This window comes from Gambusia affinis, linkage group LG17 (assembly GCF_019740435.1).
Source record: "Gambusia affinis linkage group LG17, SWU_Gaff_1.0, whole genome shotgun sequence".
Classification (NCBI taxonomy): domain Eukaryota; kingdom Metazoa; phylum Chordata; class Actinopteri; order Cyprinodontiformes; family Poeciliidae; genus Gambusia; species Gambusia affinis.
This window is the reverse complement of record NC_057884.1, coordinates 23,244,636-23,264,515: the sequence shown is the minus strand read 5'-3', so window position 1 is coordinate 23,264,515 and position 19,880 is coordinate 23,244,636. Positions and strand designations below refer to the sequence as shown.

At 37.8% G+C, this 19,880-nt stretch overlaps 2 protein-coding genes across 5 annotated transcripts in view; one reads left to right on the top strand and one right to left on the bottom strand.

Moving 5' to 3' along the window:
• Positions 1–19,880, bottom strand: part of LOC122846989 (NACHT, LRR and PYD domains-containing protein 12-like) — a 626,610-nt gene that overhangs the window by 574,184 nt on the left and 32,546 nt on the right. The gene's annotated exons all lie outside the window — the stretch shown is intronic.
• On the top strand, positions 7,246–19,409 carry LOC122846995 (NLR family CARD domain-containing protein 3-like). Of its 2 annotated transcripts, XM_044144336.1 has the most exons (7): positions 7,246–7,647; positions 7,779–7,898; positions 13,681–13,794; positions 16,370–16,448; positions 16,607–16,835; positions 16,949–18,740; positions 19,192–19,409. In XM_044144336.1, the coding sequence occupies exons 1-7, from the start codon at positions 7,559–7,561 to the stop codon at positions 19,367–19,369; spliced, it is 2,601 nt and encodes an 866-aa protein (XP_044000271.1). In that variant the 5' UTR covers positions 7,246–7,558; the 3' UTR covers positions 19,370–19,409. The 2 variants fall into 2 exon arrangements, with proteins under 2 accessions (XP_044000271.1, XP_044000272.1); XM_044144337.1 differs by lacking the exon at positions 13,681–13,794 and having other exon boundaries at positions 7,247–7,647; positions 19,192–19,408.

Genomic DNA, 19,880 nt, shown 5'->3' with positions numbered 1-19,880 from the left:
AAATGTATAAAATTTCAATCTGACGTTGAGATGTATTGAAAGGATGATATTATGTTGATCTGAAGCGATTAAAAACCTGGACAAGCTGCAGTAAACAGAAATGTTTTCAGCTCTGATTTCTCTGGTTTCCAGAGGAAACAAACTGGATGAAATTCAAAACTGAAACATTCGTTACATCTCCAGCTGCTCTGGTTCTTTCTCTCTGCTCTGAGTCAAACCAACCTGTTCCCCTCCTGGCCTGTGGGGGCGCTGCACCAAGAACCACTGAAGGAACCGACACAAAAACCTCTGAAGAAGAAACCGAGCGCAACTTCCTTCCTCACCGAATGGAAACAAAAACGGAGCGGCGTCAGATTTTATTGGTTGGAGTTTTTCTCTTTTGTCTTTGGCTAAAAACCACAGAACCCATTTCTTTGTTAGCGCTAAATTAGCTAAACGCAGCTACTGTCTAGCGAACCAAACCCTTCAAAAACCTGTTCTCCTCCTTGCCTGTGGGGGCGCTGCACCAGTGTTAGGTAAATTGTATATATTATTATCAAATATTTGTTGTTTCATGTGGTTTTATAGTTTTACCTAAATAATGTTCTTGACTTGTATACCTTTGTTGTTTTATTTCATCTTAGCCTCCAGAAGGTCTCTCTGAAGTAAACCAGTGACGTCCAGGTCCAACAGGGTTTATCACTCAGCAGAAACGTCGGCCTTCCTGACCTGTTAGATGTAAAACTGTCACTGTGAAGACGTACAACTCTGTTTTATCCTGTGTCTGGAACAGAATAATCTAGTGTTTAGATACCATGTGTTTTGTTAGTGATTGACACTTGTGCTGCAACTATGTGATTGAAGTGTTTTCCTCACCCCTTGAGAGTTGCAGTGCTCTTTGTGACAGAGATCCTGGAAGCAATAAAAAAGAGGAAAGGACAAATGTGTTTTCAGACCGGTAGGAGATTTGTAGCAGAAAACACATCTCTGTCCGTTCTCCTCATGAGTACAAAATAATCTAACTCTCTTCTCTTTCTTCTGTTTGTTTAATCTGTTTTAATAGTTGTTAAACTTGACAACCAACAACCCCACAAAATGTAAACAACTGGAGTGGCGTCAGATTTTAGTGGAGGATTTTTCTTTTGTCTTTAGCTGGAGATCAGGAGCCAAACCTCCTGCTAGCACTAGGCTAGCGCTTTTGGTTTTATTTACCCAGAATGCCGTGCGCTGCAATCCACTTCCTGCTTTTGGAGCGATCTCCAATCTTCTTCCATTTGAACCGCACCAGATTAACTCCAACTGAACCCAAACAGGTTTGTAGGACCAGAGTTCAGTTTTTAGGTCGATTAGCAAACAAACGGGACTTTTTATGAAAACAAACTGGAGTTTGATTAAAGTGGACTAAACAGGCCTGGTGTGAATGCAGCCTAAAGTCACTTATCAAATGAAAACCTGATTTAAAGGAAACATCGTTTCTGTGCAGGATGATGTGAAACTGAACTGTTTCCTGTGTAGATGAGAAGCATTTAATGTTAAAGTGATGCTATGGTTATTTAGAAACACATTGTGTCACGGTTCAGATTAACCTCTGAGTCGTTGATTGCACCAGTCGTTCACACATTATTTATGAGTGCTGATCTAAAGCTTCGCATTTTCGGGAAACAAAGCAATAATTTCTGTTTTATTTGCCGTAAACTGACTCAGCAGAACGTGATCATGTATCATCAGGCTGCATGTTTTAAAATCTGACGTAATAATCTGAGCTGGACAGTAAAACCAAGACAAAGGTTTCTGATGAAATGATCAGGAATGTGACTGGAAAGCATCAGAAAATCAGGAATTGGGTTTTTTTTTATGCTTGTTCAGCAATCTTTGACGAAAATGTTAAGTCAGATATTCGCTGGTAATTCTGTTCATGAAGACATCCAGGTTACACTTTGTGAAAATAAAGCTGCTAAACTCCTAAAATAGTCTTTTAGGAGGAGTTTTTTTTAGCAAATGAAAGATTATTTACTGGCAAGGAGAATCAAAAAGGTCCAAACAAGATTTACGCTGTTTATCAAAACATTTTGTACTTTGACATATTTTCTGTTAAATGTTTAAAACTTTCAAAAATATTTTATCTCAAATGCTTAAACTCAGAGAAAATACCACAACTTGACAATTTCATTGAAAATCCTACTAATTAGCTTCATAGGTTAGCATTAGCTAGTAGAAGAAAGCAATAGCATGGTCAGGTTAGCATTAGCATGCTGACCATCTCAGTTTTGTTAAACGTCTGTACTACACTTTTAATGTTCTTAGTGGATGAAACTTTACATTAAAATGGTTAAATTTTGAAAATGTTTATAAAATTCCATTAAAATGTTTGCATGTAGAAAGATGCACATATGTAGTTTTTAAATTGTTTAGTCGATGATGTTTGTCCTCACTGCTAAACGTAAACTAGCTATAAATGTTATATGCTTTAACCAGCAAATCTAAATTAAGAACTGAACTCATGGAGTTAAAAAATAAACATTTTAAATGTTGCTGAGAATTAATTTGTCAACGTTTTTCCACTGTTGGGTCCAGATTTTGGAAGGTTTGCAGATGTGCAACATTTTTCAGTTCCTCCACAAACCCAGCTGTGGATTTTATTAATGCTCCCCCCACACATTTCAGATATTTATTGTTATTATTATTAATAAAAAATAAAACCATGTACCATTTATCTTCCTCGATACAAACATGCATGACTTTTTGTTGGTTTATCACAAAAAATCCCAATAAATTTCAGATAAATCTGCAGTTTTTGAGTGAAAGGGAGAAGAAAGTTGAACTTTGAGATTTTCTTTTCTGAACTTTCGGCTCCTCAGAACAAACATGCAGATCAGGAAAGATTATCCAACAGTTACATTCAAGTAAAAGTAGAAATACTTCCATGTATTTTTACTCAAGTAAAAGTAAAATGTATTTGTCCAAGAAATTATTAAATAGTAAAAATAAATTTGGTAATAAGTCTGCTCAAGTACTGAGTAAGTGATGAAATTATCAATCATTTAATAATTAAGAATTACATCATCAGACGGACCAAAATATAAAGTTTAGTGGAAATTTTGGGATTTTAAGAACCAAAATGACAAAAATTCATAATAAGTAACAAAAAGATTAACAGTCAGGCAAAATAAAAACATTTCCAAATAAATATATTTCAATAAAAAAACTCATAAAACTTTAACAAAAACTGCAGGTGTCTGTCTGGTGAGAGAATCCAGAAATTTTATTCAAGTAAGAATAGAAATACTTCATAATAAAAGCATAGTAAAAATACTCCTAAAAGTACTTTTTTTCCAAAGAGTTACTCCAGTAAATGTAACTTGTTACTAGACAAACTGCAACCATGAGAGTCGAAAACGTCTCGAAGATGCAAACAGTTTATCCTGAAACTGCAACCAAAACTGTAAAGTACAGTAAACGATCTGCAAGAGACGCGAATTAAAGCACGAAAACAGGAGAGAAAACAAATCTTTTCTGAAAACTGAAAGTTCCTGCGAGGAAAAGCGGCCGGCCATGAGAGAGGAAGACGTGAGTCAGAGAAGAAGAGTCGCAGCGACAGCCGGCTGTTTGCTGCTGCGGTTCAGCCGCTTCCTGTCACAGACAATAATAGCTCTGCGTGTTCCTCTCTGCGAGAAGCGTGGGCAAAGCGACACGTGGGCCAGCTGCCTCACACTGACACTACAGGGGAAACAGCAACATCCCCTTTAATAAACTATCACACAAACACAAAGAGAAACCTGCAGGCGGGAACATCTGACTGCTCACTTTACTCTGAAATTGTCTTTTTCTGCAGATATGAGTGTTTAAAGCTGCTTCTTTCTCCACAAGACGATCTCAGAATGAGATGCTGGTAATAAATTGTTGCTGTGTGACTCCAACACCTGTTGCACCACATTCTGTGACCACAGGAGGCGCTGTTGCAGTTTTACACCCCACTTTGCCACATCTGTGGTCACGGAAAATAATAGTGCTTATCACATATTGTGACCAATCAATAAAGTTTCAATCAGAAGTGCTTTACATAATAAAAATATAAAGTCATAAAAGACAACACCACTCAGTAAACCAGGGAAAAGAAAAAGATATTTACTCTGCAGTTATTTTTAGTTTAGTTTCTTCTTAGTTCACTTAAAATAAGACAAAACTAACTTACAAGTAACTTTTTAGCAAGATATAGGAGATTGTTAATTTGTTAATATTTAGTAAAATGTTCTAGTTCAATTGCCAAATTATTTTATGTATAACATTTTTCTGATGTTACACTTGAAATAATCTGTCAAGAAACAAGTAAAACATTTTCTTTTTATCAACTTCAAAGAATCATAGATATAAAACCAATTTCCTATGTGTTGCTGAAAAGTTACTTGGTGTGCTAAGAAGAAACTGGACTAAAATAATTGATAAGATTTTGTGTTTTTACAGTGTAATATGTGATTTTTAATGTTTATCTTGGATTAGAACTGAATAAATGCAAAATATATTTTTATTTTGTGCAGTTTTTGCTTAATTGCAGCTTTGATTGTGTTGTTTATCAGGTGACGGTTATTTCAAGAATCGATTAATTGTGATTAATCAGATTAATCGTTTCATCCACTTGCAGGATTATTGCAAACAAACACTGGGATTTTCTCTCAGTGCAGCCTGCAGGATGCTGCCTCTGCTGCAGTTCTTCCTCCTGTGAACATGGAAACACTCAGAACCACAAACACATCCTCACATAAAGCTGTCCTCCCCCCACCCACTGCGCTGACCTTCAAACACGACGTCAGAACCAAATAAAAACACTAAACCGTCGCTACTTAAACCAGGCAACTCCTAATGCAGCTTCCTCCATTTTTACAACTGACTCAGTTTTTCCTTCACTTCCTGGCGGTTCATTCGCAGGTCAAAGCATCTGCATACATGTAGGAGTCAGAAAGTAACAGAAAATATCACAATAAAAATGTTTACAGTGCTTGATTAGTTTCAGTGAATTCATCTGCAAAGACAGGAAGTCTGCAGACGTGACAAGATTGATTAAAAATACCAATGAAACAAAAACTAGATCGAACCTTTTCAGCTTTGGCAGCTAGTTTTCCCGAATCTTTTCAAAATCTGCAAAAAAAAATTTCAATTTTTCTACGAATTTTACTTGATTTTCCAATATTTTACAATTGTTTTTTCTTAAAACCTTGAAAGCATTACAGTCCTAATGAATAAAATCTGAAAACTACAGAAAAAGAGCAAAACATGAAAAAAATCCTTCCTAGTTTTATTTTCTCATTCTGGATTTCATCATTTTATGCTAATATGATTGATAACTAAATCTGTAATAACACTTTGTTGTTGTTTTATTACTCAGTTCCAGGTGTTTTATGACCTCAGAGGATCTGTGATTATCTAAAAACAGAAATTACTCAACAGGCTAAGAAACCCAAAGGAAACCACCTCTGTTTAAAAATACTGTAGAGGGGAAAAATCCCTTCATATAAGGAACTTTATAAACATATAAAGTTTATATGTTCATAAAACTCTTAAAGTGACTTTATAGAAGACAGAATTCATGTTTTCATCAAACAGATTCTAAATTATGATCTTTATTTACTCAGTTTTTTTGGTTATTTATCCCGGAATCTCAGATCCAATCCAATGATCCGGAATGTTGCCCCCTGGTGGAAATGAGAGAGAATTGCTCCTTTTTCAAAAATTTAATTTCAAAGTTAGAAGTTGAAAAACAGCTCCATCTAGCGGTGGCACAAACAAATACACAACTTTATGGCTTTACGAAGGCCAGTCAATAATGTATTTTCAGTATCAATAACGGCACAAAAACGATTAAAGTATTTTTTTAAAAACTATTTTCTTCTGAATGGTCCACAGTCAGTATGAGAACTGCTGTAAGGTTTTACAGGTTGAACTTAAAAATAAAACCCAAGACGAAAACTAATAAGCAATCACTTTGGGGAAATTATATTTATTTTTTAAAAATGTACAAATACAAATCTGAAAAGTGTGGTGTGCATTTATATTCCAATGTTTTCCCTACAGCGCCTCCTGCACCAGCTGGTACTTTCAAAAACTTTCATTTCCAGGATTCCAACCACAGATCGATGTTGGAGGAATTTGTGGAATGGTCGGTCATCACACACGTCTTCTGGGACTGACCACAAATAAAAACCTTCTGGGAGGAAATGAACCAGGAGATTGAGGACATTCTGAGGACAGATCTCCTCATGGAGCCTCTTCTATTTCTGCTGGACATAAACACCAAGGATTTACTCACTAAAGATCAATGTTACATATTGTTGCACATTCTGCTACTAGTAGAGAGAAAGACAATTACACTAAACTGGATTAAACTCTGTTCACCAACTGAATGGAGGAAAAACTGAAACATGAAAACATGATGGAGCGTCTGACTGAACAACTAGACATGAACAAAGATTATTAAATATTTGTTTTGAAGCTAAATATTTAGTTCATAAATTTTGTATACAAATACTTATTTTGTGTGCATCTCCACATTTTTTCTGTGTTAAATGCTAAATAAACTAAAATATTGATGTTAATTTTTTACAATAATTTCTACAGTCATGGTCAAAACTAAGTTTATCCTCAGAACATCCTCATGAAAACTTTATCAACCTGCCTCTGATTTCACCTCAGACCTTCAACTTCCTGGTTTTGTTGCTCTGAAAGAAAAAACTACAAATCATGTGACCTGTGACATCATCAGTTATGCAACATCCGTTACATTTACTTTCGATTTGAAAACTCTTGTCCAGTTGTTGTGTCTCTATTTGTTGTTCAGATTTTCTTCATCAACTCTTTAGATCATCTGAACAAACTGTAAGTTTATGTTTTCTATTTGGACTTTGTCTTCAGGAACTTTCCTATTTCTGTGTAATCTTTGATGTTTGGAGAACAAGTTCACTTCCGATTTCAGCTCAAAGTTTTATCTCTGCTGTTTGAAAGTTAATCTACAGGATCATTAGATTACAAATTAACTGAAATCAAACAAGATGATGAACAGCTGATGTTTCTTTGTTTTCTCTGAACAAACTGCGTCATGATTTTATTTCCAGGAATCAAACTTTGGTAAGAACAGTTTCCTGCTGCATCCTTTCAAAATAAAAAAATATTATATATTATTATTATAAAGTATTTATGTAGAAATGTGTTCAGTTCAGTCAGATCAAAGAATAGTTCATCTTTAATGCTGCAGATAATCCACTTTTAGAGATTAGTTATTAACCAAAATACTTCCTGTTGTTCAGGTTGAATCAGTGAATGTAAATGTTGCTCCATGTCTCCATCTAGTGGACTGATAGTAGAAGTGCAGCAGCTGATGGCAGCTTCCTCTGCCTCTCTGCTGTCTGACTGCATTCACCTGACACTGATATGAAGCAGAGAAGAAGAGCCAATCAGAGGAGGAGCAGCTGATCTTTTTCCAGCTCTAATGATGTAAAGGATGATCAGAGTTGATGTGCAGATGAATGATGTGTGTTTCCTCTGCAGGTGAAGGTAGAAAGTGTGTGTGAGCTGATGTGAATTCAGCAGCATGGATCAGTGTGAGGACAGAGAGGAGGGAGTCCCTCCCTCTAAAACCACTCTGTGTGGGGAAGATGAGAGCCAGAGCAAAGGTCAGAGGTGAGGTCACCATCTCTAACTGTCCACAGCCCTTTTCACACAGCGTTCACTATATCAGGCCAGAACAGACGTGGTGATGAAGCTGCTGCTCCTCTTTGCTGATTAAGTTTTAATCATCATGTTTCTGTCAGGATCCATCAGAGACTCAAACCAGAACCAGAACCAGAACCCAGCTGTGTGTCCTTTAAGAGTGACAGGTCAAAGGATGCGGTCATTTTCTTTAAATCTCCTGGATCTCCACCATCAGAGAGGTGAGATGTTTCTAATTAGTGTAAGTGTGGAAACTGAACCAGTAAGAACTGAGATGATCCCAGTTTCTTTCTTTCTTTCTTCCTTTCTTTCTTTCTTTCTTTCTTTCGCACTGCATGCTGGGGGTTGGTGGAGGAGCGTGTGGTGAGCGGACTGAGAGATTGAGGTTTTCTAACTTTGTTTTTTCCCTCTTTATGAGTTTTTTTTTTTTGGATATTATTCTTTAGATATTGTGGTTGTGAAGTTGGATTAAGTGTAATTGGTTATATATCTGTGTGTTACACCGGCATTTTGCCTTTTGGCGCAAAATGCCGGAAATGGATTTGACCAAACTTACTAGACAACATGGTTTGAAAATCATACCCAATGATCCTACTATGACGGTAGAGGAATGTAGCTTGGCGGTGGGAGAAGTTGTAGGTTGTTGTAGCATTAAATCTGCTGCTCGGATGAACAGCGCGGTGGTTATTTTTGTTGACAGCGTGGAGAAGGCAAACAAGGTGATTGAAAAAGGCATTGTGGTGAATGATGTGTTTTTGTCTGTTTCTCCTTTGAGTACTCCTGCTAAAAAAGTCACGATTGCGAACATACCACCGTTCATCAGTGATGAATTGTTGGTGAGGGAGTTGTCGAGGCATGGGAAAATTATTTCTGCGATTAGGAAAATGCCGTCGGGTTGCAAGTCACTGCAGCTAAAACACGTAGTTTCACACAGAAGACAAGTCCTCATGATTTTGAACAAAAAAAATGAAGATCTTAACTTGGTGCTTAATGTGCGAGTGGATGAGTTTGATTATGCCATTTATGTAAACTCGGGCACTGTGGTGTGTTTTGGTTGCGGGGAAGTTGGTCACCTGGTTCGAATGTGTCCTGGAAAAAAACCTTCTTCTGTTAATTCAGCGCAAACTCAAAATAAAGAAAACGAAAATCTGATTGGTCAAGCTGAAGTTCCAGACTCAAGGAGCGCAGTGACAATAGAAACAGAAGGACAAACGTCTGATAAAAATGTTCAGAATGAAAAAGAAGCGCAAAAGCTAAGTGTGGTAGAGAACGGAGTGCAAATCTCGAAAAATCAAACGGTGAATGTTTCACAAGAAAGGCAGGAAGATAACAGTGAGGAGGGACAGAGTCAGAGTGTATTAGAAGCTTTTCAGAGGAAAACAAATATTGAGGAAATAGAAGATGAGGGATGCAGTCAAACGCCAGAGGAAGATGTTTTGAAATTTTCTCAAAAGAGGAAATTTTCTGAAAGTATTATTGGTTCTCAAATTGATAATGATGAAGAAGATACGGAATTGGAATGTTCAGGAAAAGTTCCAGAGTCAGAAAGTATTATGGATGAGGAAGAGGAAGGTGAAGATGAAGGCTGGACTGAAGATAGTTTGGCCTCATCTTGCAATTCCATAGTTCAAAGTCAAAAAAGGAAAGGTTATGGTGTGTTGAATGTTAAAAATTTTTTAAAAATCACTAAGAATATGAAAAATGTAAAAGTAGAAGATTTTTTTCCTGACAAGAAACTTTTTTTCACTCATGTGAGATCTCAGTTGAACAACAAAAGAAAAGGGGGATATAATGATAAAGAAGTTTACAGGTTGAAAAAATTTATCGGAAAACTTAAGCAGGAATTCAACGATGATGAATTGGAAGTTTAAATGTCTGGTTTTTTCTTTTTGTGTTTTTGCTTTCATCTTTGGTTATGAGCCAGTTCAGAGTTTCTACATTAAATCTGAATGGAGCCAGAGATGTGAAGAAGAGAATCAGTGTGTTTGAACTAATGAATTTAAAACATATAAATGTGTTAATGGTACAAGAAACACACAGTGATTGTTCAAATGAGATCAATTGGAGGAGAGAGTGGGGAGGAGAAATAATTCTGAGTCATTTAAACCAGACCAGTGGGGGAGTTGCAATTCTGTTTTCGAAAAATTTTCTGCCTGTATCTTATCAGTGTGAAGAAGTTAAGGGTAGATTAATAGTGGTGAAAGCAAAATATGAGTGTTTTAGTATTGTGTTTGTTAACATTTATGCCCCCAATACAAGAGTTGAGAGGATTCGTTTGTTACATGAACTTGAGAATGTTTTGTGTAAGTGTGACACAGATGATTTTCTTTTTTTGGGTGGGGATTTTAACTGTACAGAAAATGATCAGTTGGATAGAAATCATTTTGAACCTCATCCAGCTTCAGCAACTTTCTTGAAACATTTGATTGATTTATTTTCATTGGTTGATATTTGGAGAGAGATGCACACTCAAAAAATACAATATACATGGGCTAGAAATACAGATATTTCCATTTCTGCAGCCAGGTTGGATAGAATATATAGTTTTAGACATAATTTCGGAATTTTTCAAGACTGTAGTATCCATCCTGTAAGTTTTTCAGATCATGCTTTGGTTTCTTGTAGTGCGTTTATTGCAAACATCAAACATAAATCTGCTTATTGGCATTTTAACACTGCTTTGCTATTGGATACTAATTTTAAAGAAACATTCATTGCTTTCTGGAAAATGCACAAAACTAGAAAAGAAGATTTTGCGTGTATAGGGCAGTGGTGGGATCGGGGGAAAATTTAAATTAAAGAATTATGTCAACAGTACACTGTCAATGTTTCATCTAGTTTAACCAAGTCTATTAAAGATCTAGAGATTGAAATTGTGGAGTTGCAGACTTCTGCACAATCCACAGGAGATCGAGGTCATTTTGAGAACCTCAAGACGAAAAAAGCCGAGTTGGCTGATTTGCTGGGCTCAAAAACACAGGGAGCGCTGGTTCGATGCCGATTTCAGAAAGTTGCTTTAATGGATGCGCCAACAAAGTTTTTCTTCTCGTTGGAAAAAAAACAAGGACAATGCAAGTTTATACACGGTTTGAAATCAACTGCAGGTGCTCTTTTGACTGCAGACGGTGACATCAGGAGGAGAGCAGCAGATTTCTATGCAGATCTGTACAGCTCTGAATACATCGAGGATGAAGACAGTTTCAACGACTTCTGCAGTGATCTTCCAAGAGTCTCCGAGGATTTTGCCAAGGAGTTGGGAGAACCCATGACTTTGGAGGAGATTAACGCTGCTCTGCAAAGTATGGAAGGAGGGAAAGCACCTGGTATCGATGGACTTCCCAGTGAATTTTACAGAGCGTTTTGGTCTGACCTCTGTGTTGACCTTTTGGAGGTTTTTGAGGAGAGTTTTGCTGAAGGATTTCTACCTCAAAGCTGCAGGAGAGCAGTTCTCACATTGCTACCAAAGAAAGGTGATCTCCAAGAAATTAAGAACTGGCGACCGGTTTCTCTGTTGTGTACAGACTATAAACTGCTGTCAAAGGTTCTGGCAAACAGACTAAAGAAGGTGATGGAGCAGGTTATTCATCAAACACAAACTTACTGTGTTCCTGGCAGATCGATGATTGATAATATTTCTCTTATTAGAGATATTTTGGACGTCTCTAGATCATTGGGATGCAACATTGGTTTAGTTTCTTTAGACCAAGAAAAGGCTTTTGACAGAGTCGAGCACCGATACCTGTGGAAGGTGTTGGAAAGGTTTGGCCTCGGTTCTGGATTTATTGCCAAGATTATGGTTCTATATGAGAACATTGAGAGTGTACTGAAAATTAATGGCGGTTTGTGTAAACCTTTTAAAGTCACGAGAGGTGTTACAAGGTTGTTCATTGTCTGGAATGTTATATGCTCTTTCTATTGAACCACTGTTAAAGAAAATCAGGTCAAAAATTGAAGGTTTGGTTTTTCCAAGTTTTAATGTATCGTTTAATTTATCAGCGTATGCTGATGATGTCATTATTTTTGTTAAAAACCAAGATGAAGTGAATAATTTAGGTAAATTTGTTGAGTTGTTTTGCAAATTGTCAGCTGCTCGTGTCAACTGGGCTAAAAGTGAAGCTCTGGCAATAGGAAGCTGGATTAGTGGGCTTCCTCAGTTTCCAGGTAGTTTAAAATGGAAAAGGGGGGGGGGGGTTGAAATATCTTGGGGTATATTTGGGAGATGAAGACACAGAAAAAAAGAACTGGGAGGGAGTGTTGGAGAAAGTGGAAGGAAGATTAGAAAAATGGAGATGGTTGCTACCACAGTTGTCTTATAGAGGGAGAGTGCTCATTATAAATAACTTAATTGCTTCCTTATTGTGGCACAAGATAGCTTGTTTAGAACCACCTGTTGGACTACTAAATAGAATTCAAGCTTGTATGGTTAAGTTTTTTTTGGGATGATAAACATTGGGTATCCCAGGCTGTGCTTTTTTTACCTAAAGAAGAAAGTGGACAGGGATTGGTTCATCTAGAGAGCAGAACTGCTGCGTTTAGGTTACAGTTTATTCAGAAATATCTAATGGGGAGAGAGGAGGATATTGTGTGGAAGCCAATGACAAGTATTATTCTGAAAAGAATAGGAAGTCTTGGTCTAGATGTTTCTTTGTTTTTGTTAAATTGCAAAATGTTATTAATGTATGAAATGCCAATGTTTTATAAAAGTTTGTTTAAAGCATGGACAATTTTTGAGTGGAAAAGACTGGAACCAACTGCTTCTTTGTTTTGGCTTCTGGAAGAACCTTTAATTTTCGAAGCACGTTTGGCATTAGAAGATGGAGTTGGATTATCAAGAAGATTGTTGCAGAAAAAAGTTCTAAAATTAAGACAAATTGTGGAGACGGCTGGACCAGGACTACAAAACACGGAGACGACGGCTTGTTTACTTGGATTAAAATCGATTAGAGTCATGAGGACTGTTTTAGATCTCTGGCTTGGAAAATTGACTTTGGAGGAAAAGAAGATGCTGGTGGACTTTTGTAATGGAGAAGAACTCTCTGATTCTACAGATCCATTTCCAGAAATGGGAATGTATATTGATTTCTCAGAATAGAAGGGCCATCTTTTGACTTCTCAAAAAGATCTTAATTTTTGTATGTTGGTTGGAAAATGTTTGTATAAACTGGTTGTTCAAGGGTTGAATAAGAAACAACTAAGTGGAAGAACTGATACTGTTTGGAGAGAAAGGTTTAAAGTCGGGGATAATCAGAAACCAATATGGAGAGTTTTTTATAAGCCCCCTTTGAGAAAGAGGGTAAGTGACCTCCAGTGGAGAATTTTGCACGGTGCGGTGAGTGTGAACAGTTTTGTGGTTAAATTTCGAAAAGATGTAAATGAATTATGTCCATTTTGTGAAGAAGTAGAAACTATTTTTCACATGTTTCTTGAGTGTAAACGACTTTCACCATTGTTTTTGTTATTAGAAGATGTTTTTAAAAAATGTGGTGTTTATTGGTCTAAAGTAGCTTTTATATTTGGTGCAGGTTATACAAAAAAGGAATCGAGTAAGTGGAAGTTGTTAAATTTTCTTATTGGACAGGCAAAATTTTCCATTTATATTAATAGGAAGAATAAATTAAATGGTGTTTTGGGGGAAAAAGTCGAGAGAATGTTTATTCTGATGGTGAAACATAGAGTAAAAGCAGAATTTATGTTTTTTTCAATGATGAATAACTTAATTGATTTTTTATCTTTGTGGTGTTTTAATAATGTTGTATGTTCTGTGGTTGACAGAAAGCTAGTTTTCAATTCAATGTTTGCGTGAGAAATGAACTAATGTCTGTGAAAATGTATTTTTATTGAGAAATAAATGTGTTGTTAAAAATCAAAATCTTTCTTTCTTTCTTTCTCTTTCTTCCTGTCTGTCTGTCTGTCTGTCTATCTATCTAAATAGGGCATTCCCTAGTTTGTAATTTCATTTAACCTTAGCTTAGGATCAAGTTTTAATCATCATGTTTCTGTCAGGATCCATCAGAGACCAGAACCAGAACCAGAACCCAGCTGTGTGTCCTTTAAGAGTGACATGTCAAAGGATGTGATCATTGACTTTAAATCTCCTGGATCTCCACCATCAGAGAGGTGAGCTGTTTCTAACTGCTGTAACTGTGGAAACTGAACCAGTAAGAACTGAGATGATCCCAGTTTCTTTCTTTCTTTCTTTCTTTCTTTCTTTCTTTCTTTCTTTCTTTCTTTCTTTCTTTCTTTCTTTCTTTCTTTCTTTCTTTCTTTCTCTTTCTTGCTGTCTGTCTGTCTGTCTGTCTGTCTATCTATCTAAATAGGGCATTCCCTAGTTTGTAATTTCATTTAACCTTAGCTTTGCATGAGTGTACTCTGTGTGTGTGCATTTATGTATATACAAGCATGCAAGTAGCTAAAAGAGATAGAGGAAAACAGAATTATTTATTCTCCACAGAGTTCCAGGATGCATTATAAAAACTATCATTATAACACCCAAGAGAGGATCACACATGGACAAACTCTCACATATTTCAATGAATAAATCAATCGCTTTTATTTATAATGCACCCTTCATATTAAAAGCAGCTCAAAGGGCTCAGTCCTCCTTCATGTCCACATCACCTCAGATCTAATCAGAACCTCTTGGATGTCCCACACTGTCCTAAAGATCTGTGTGGTGTTTGTTATTACGCAATAGCCAGCCCCGCCCTCTCCTCGCAACTCCTCGGGCTGACTACTGACCAGTTCTCTGTCTAACAGGTCCGGAAAATCTCTAAGACCTGGGTCTTATCCTGAACGAGATCTTTGAGATAATCTGTTTAAACCGGTGGCGAAAGGGACTCATCTAGCTCTACCTCCTATCCAGAAGTTATGACCCTTTTCAGTTAAGAAACAATCAACTGAGTAGCCCTCACAGCTGCATAGCTTCAATAACCACTTTTGTTAACGGTAGCCCCCGGTCTGAAATAACGTGTACTTGGAACCGGCTAGATAATATTTAGTGACTAAGATTTAAGTCCCAGGGTCATTATTTACACTCACCAAAGGAAAGTCCGAAGCCACCACATTACTGGAATCATGTATACTGGTTTTACTATAAATAGAAGAACTGTGATTCAAATGACTCAATTAATTTCAATGTCCACAAACCTCATCAGAATTTTAAAGTATATGTATTTATTAAGCAAGCTTTAGCAGGAAAAATGACAGGCATAAAGAATTTACTTGAGGTTACCATACAAACAAAAACAATAAAATTTAGATCAATTTAACCCTTACCTAACAACCTCCCTACACTGTCATCAATCTATCAACAAGTTTAAAAGGGCTAACACTACCCATCTGGAATTGATCTGGCAACAGAAGTCCTTGTAGTCCTTGGTCAGAGTCTTTATCCTTGAAACATAAATCCTCCTTGGCATTGAAACAAAGTGAACTGTCTGTTATATCCAACTGCACAGTCTCATCAGGATCCTGTTCAAATAAGTCTGTTCACATATTTTGAGATCGAATGACAGAATGAAATCCAAAGAGGAACCAAGGCAGTTGGTCTGGATCTGCCTCTTGTCCGTGAGGAGCTTTTCCATTCCACTGGTCCTCTGTAATCTTCTTGCTGCACTTGTGTTTCCAGTCTCAGCACTAAAGAACATCATCATTTTCATGGTTTCTTTTCTTCACTTAGTGTACAAACAAGAGAGCCAGAAATTGTGTGCATCTGCTGACACAAATTAGAACCATCAACACAGATGGTGACTGTTGCAGATTTCGAAATAATTCACTTGTGACACTAATTCACTTGTGAAACTTGTGACTTGGTCATGTCAACCTTGTGACCTGGACACATCGGCCCAGACACGTAGGACACGACTCCTTTTCCAAGAAGTCAGCTGATTCTGAGCACTCAGGAAGTCATCTGATTCTGATCAGGCAGCTGCATCCTCTAAACTCACATGTTTGTTAAAGTCGCACCCACACCCTAACCTTACTTCTCCTTATGATTCTGTAATACATTTAAACATATAATCACTTTTGATCAATCAAGTTTTCTTTATATAAAATATCAATTCATTGTATTTCATCAACCATAAATTATTTGATTTTGGTTCATCGTCACAACATTTTAAAATACAGAGAATACACATTAAGTAATCATCATTAATCAACATACAATTTGCAGTCTTGGCCTTTATGTTCATGAGCCTTTACAGATCTCAATAAGATTTCTTGACAGTGGACAGAGCCTTCACTTCCCCTGTCCCCAAGCTCTGGGACACTGACTCTACCAGCATCAGATCTGCTGACATAACTTTTGAATGACATCATTTTTTTAGTCACTGAGTGATTGGTTTATCAGTTCAGGACAACTTCATTTCAAGGGCCATTGTCCTGCAGTTTTGAGATGTGCCACAAGAACAAAGTACTGGAATGAAATGACTTAATTACCTCCTTGTGTAGATCAGTTCTCCAGAGCGCTGAAGGAAATTATTCCATTTTGTCACACATTTTAAAAGTTGCTATTTCCAGGTTGGTTTCATTGTAATTCATCTTCCTCTTTCTAACTTCTTTGTATTGTGTTCATGTGATGCTCTGTTTTTATGCTTTAAGGATTTTAATGTGAAACTCTTGGTGATTTCCTCTGTGAATACTGCTGGATGAATATTTCCTGACTTCCTAATTGTTCCTGGTTCCTCCACAGAGTGGACCAGCAGAGCTCAGAGGTTCCCAGTGGTCCGTCTGTCCAGCAGCATCAAACACAGCTGGACTCCATATTTATGGTCTGTAAATGAACAACTACTTTTCTATGGGTTCTGTTCACATTCATCTCCATGCTGGACTTTGTAGACCAGAGGACTGTCAGTGTGTTCAACATCCATCTGGTGTTTGGCTCCATGATTTCAGTCTGATGTTTCCTTCATCTATTATTCTGTTCCAGCTGCTGGAGGACAACATTGTCACTTTTGTGAAGAATGAGCTGAAGAAGATCCAGAAGGTTCTGAGTCCAGATTACACAGAATGCTCAGAGAGTCAGAGAGATGATGATGAGGTGTTGGAAGGTGAGGATGAAGAGCAGAGGAGGAGCAGCAGAGAGGCAGTGATGAAGATCACACAGAACTTCCTGAGGATGATGAAGCAGGAGAAGCTGGCTGACTTTCTGCAGAGCAGTAAGAGCATTACTACAAAGATTTAAGCTGATGGTTAAATCACACACTTACTCAAATCATCATGACAAGATGGATTTATTTAGTTCCTAATTTTACTTTTTGTGTTATTTTAGAACATTTTGCTGCAGTTTGTCAACATAAACTTAAATCTGGTCTGAAGAAGAAGTTCCAGTCTGTGTTTGAGGGGATTGCTAAAGCAGGAAGTCCAACCCTTCTGAACCAGATCTACACAGAGCTCTACATCACAGAGGGAGGGACTGGAGAGGTCAATGATGAACATGAGGTCAGACAGATTGAAACAGAATCCAGGAAACCAGACAGACCAGAAACAACAATCAGACAAGAAGACATCTTTAAAGTCCCACCTGGAAGAGATCAACCAATCAGAACAGTGATGACAAAGGGAGTGGCTGGCATTGGGAAAACAGTCTTAACACAGAAGTTCACTCTGGACTGGGCTGAAGACAAAGCCCACCAGAACATCCAGTTCATATTTCCATTCACTTTCAGAGAGCTGAATGTGCTGAAAGAGAAAAAGTTCAGCTTGGTGGAACTTGTTCATCACTTCTTTACTGAAACCAAAGAAATCTGCAGCTTTGAACATTTCCAGGTTCTGTTCATCTTTGATGGTTTGGATGAGAGTCGACTTCCTCTGGACTTCCACAACAAGGAGATCCTGACTGATGCTACAGAGTCCACCTCAGTGGATGTTCTGCTGACAAACCTCATCAGGGGGAAACTGCTTCCCTCTGCTCTCCTCTGGATAACCACACGACCTGCAGCAGCCAATCAGATCCCTCCTCAGTGTGTTGGCATGGTAACAGAGGTCAGAGGGTTCAATGACCCACAGAAGGAGGAGTACTTCAGGAAGAGATTCAGAGATGAGGAGCAGGCCAGCAGGATCATCTCCCACATGAAGACATCACGAAGCCTCCACATCATGTGCCACATCCCAGTCTTCTGCTGGATCACTGCTACAGTTCTGGAGGATGTGTTGGAGACCAGAGAGGGAGGAGAGCTGCCCAGAACCCTGACTGAGATGTACATCCACTTCCTGGTGGTTCAGACCAAAGTGAAGAAGGTCAAGTATGATGGAGGAGCTGAAACAGATCCACACTGGAGTCCAGAGAGCAGGAAGATGATTGAGTCTCTGGGAAAACTGGCTTTTGATCAGCTGCAGAAAGGAAACCTGATCTTCTATGAATCAGACCTGACAGAGTGTGGCATCGATATCAGAGCAGCCTCAGTGTACTCAGGAGTGTTCACACAGATCTTTAAAGAGGAGAGAGGTCTGTACCAGGACAAGGTGTTCTGCTTCATCCATCTGAGTGTTCAGGAGTTTCTGGCTGCTCTTCATGTTCATCTGACCTTCATCAAATCTGGGGTCAACCTGATGGAAGAAAAACAAACATCTAAGGAGTTTTCATTTTTTAATAAACCTAAAATAATTTCTCTCCATCAGAGAGCTGTTGACCAGGCCTTACAGAGTCCAAATGGACACCTGGACTTGTTCCTCCGCTTCCTCCTGGGACTTTCACTGCAGACCAATCAGAGACTCCTACAAGGTCTGCTGACACAGACAGGAAGTAGCTCACAGACCAATCAGGAAACAGTTCAATACATCAAGAAGAAGATCAGTAAGAATGTGTCTGCAGAGAAAAGCATCAATCTGTTCCACTGTCTGAATGAACTGAATGATCGTTCTCTAGTGGAGGAGATCCAACAGTCTCTGAGTTCAGGAAGTCTCTCCACAGATAAACTGTCTCCTGCTCAGTGGTCAGCTCTGGGTTTCATCTTAGTGTCATCAGGAAAAGATCTGGATGTGTTTGACCTGAAGAAATACTCTGCTTCAGAGGAGGTTCTTCTGAGGCTGCTGCCAGTGGTTAAAGCCTCCAACAAAACTCTGTAAGGACACAGATTGTTACTGCATTTATTTTTGATAAAAAATCTGTCAATAATGTGATAAACATTGAGTGATAGTTCATCAATTTGTTTACTCGTGGATTGTCTCCTCAATGTTGGCCGCTAGCAGATGATGAGTAAAACAAAGACCGGCTCTCATTGGTGACTATTCATAATGTTACATGTTCATGCAGCAGAAATATGTTTTTTTCTATTGAAGCTGACACTGTATTAATGCAGTTCATTATAGAAATTGTTTCTCTTTACTGTCTGCTGATTTGCAGTCTTTTAAGGTTGGAGGCCCAACTATAGAATAAATCAGTTCACAATATATGTATCATAAAGATGTGGAAAATATGATATTTTTTTCAATCTGTGCAAAAAGAATATAATTGACTGGAACACAAAGCATACATTTCCTTTTAATAACAGATTTTTCTCTCTGTCTCCTCAGACTGAGTGTCTGTAACCTCTCAGAGAGAAGCTGTGAAGCTCTGTCCTCAGTTCTCAGCTCCCAGTCCTCCAGTCTCAGAGAACTGGACCTGAGTAACAACAACCTGCAGGATTCAGGAGTGAAGCTTCTCTCTGCTGGACTGAAGAGTCCAAACTGCAACCTGGAAACTCTCAGGTAAAATGTTCTCAATCCTGGTGAAACCAGATTTCTGTTGTTTACCTGCTGCTATAGATGATGTAAATGTTATTTCAATAGTAGAGTATTAAAATTAAAAATGTCTGTGTTTGATGTGGCTAATCATGCTAAGTCTTGATACATAAACTCAGCTGGTTTTCATTTACTCCCGGCTGAAAGAACCAACAAGAGAGGTATGTAGAAAGGTGGGGATCAGGATTTAACTGTTAGTGTAACGCTGGACACTTGACAGATTGCTGCATCCTCAGTGTACAAAGAAGCATTGTTGCAGATGTTTCATCCAACCAGTTGTTAGACTGTCTCGTCCATTCCAAAAGTGATAAATGTTGATTTTTATTATCTACAGAATGAAGTAAAGTTTTATTACCATTTTATATACTATCATAATTAATATTATTTCTTGTGTGTTTTCCTCCCGTGAAAATGACCAGTTCAGACTTTGGTTTCTACCTCAATGTTCTCATTTTCTCATCATGTGATGAATTTTGTGTCTG

What these genes read in the sequence shown, in the direction of transcription:
- LOC122846995 (XM_044144336.1), top strand. Translation starts at nt 7,559, where the DNA reads ATGGATCAGTGTGAGGACAGAGAGGAGGGAGTCCCTCCCTCTAAAACC. An exon ending in AGCCAGAGCAAAGGTCAGAG is followed by an intron (nt 7,648 to 7,778) that starts GTGAGGTCACCA and finishes TGTTTCTGTCAG; the next exon opens with GATCCATCAGAGACTCAAAC. An exon ending in AAAGCCTCCAACAAAACTCT is followed by an intron (nt 18,741 to 19,191) that starts GTAAGGACACAG and finishes CTGTCTCCTCAG; the next exon opens with ACTGAGTGTCTGTAACCTCT.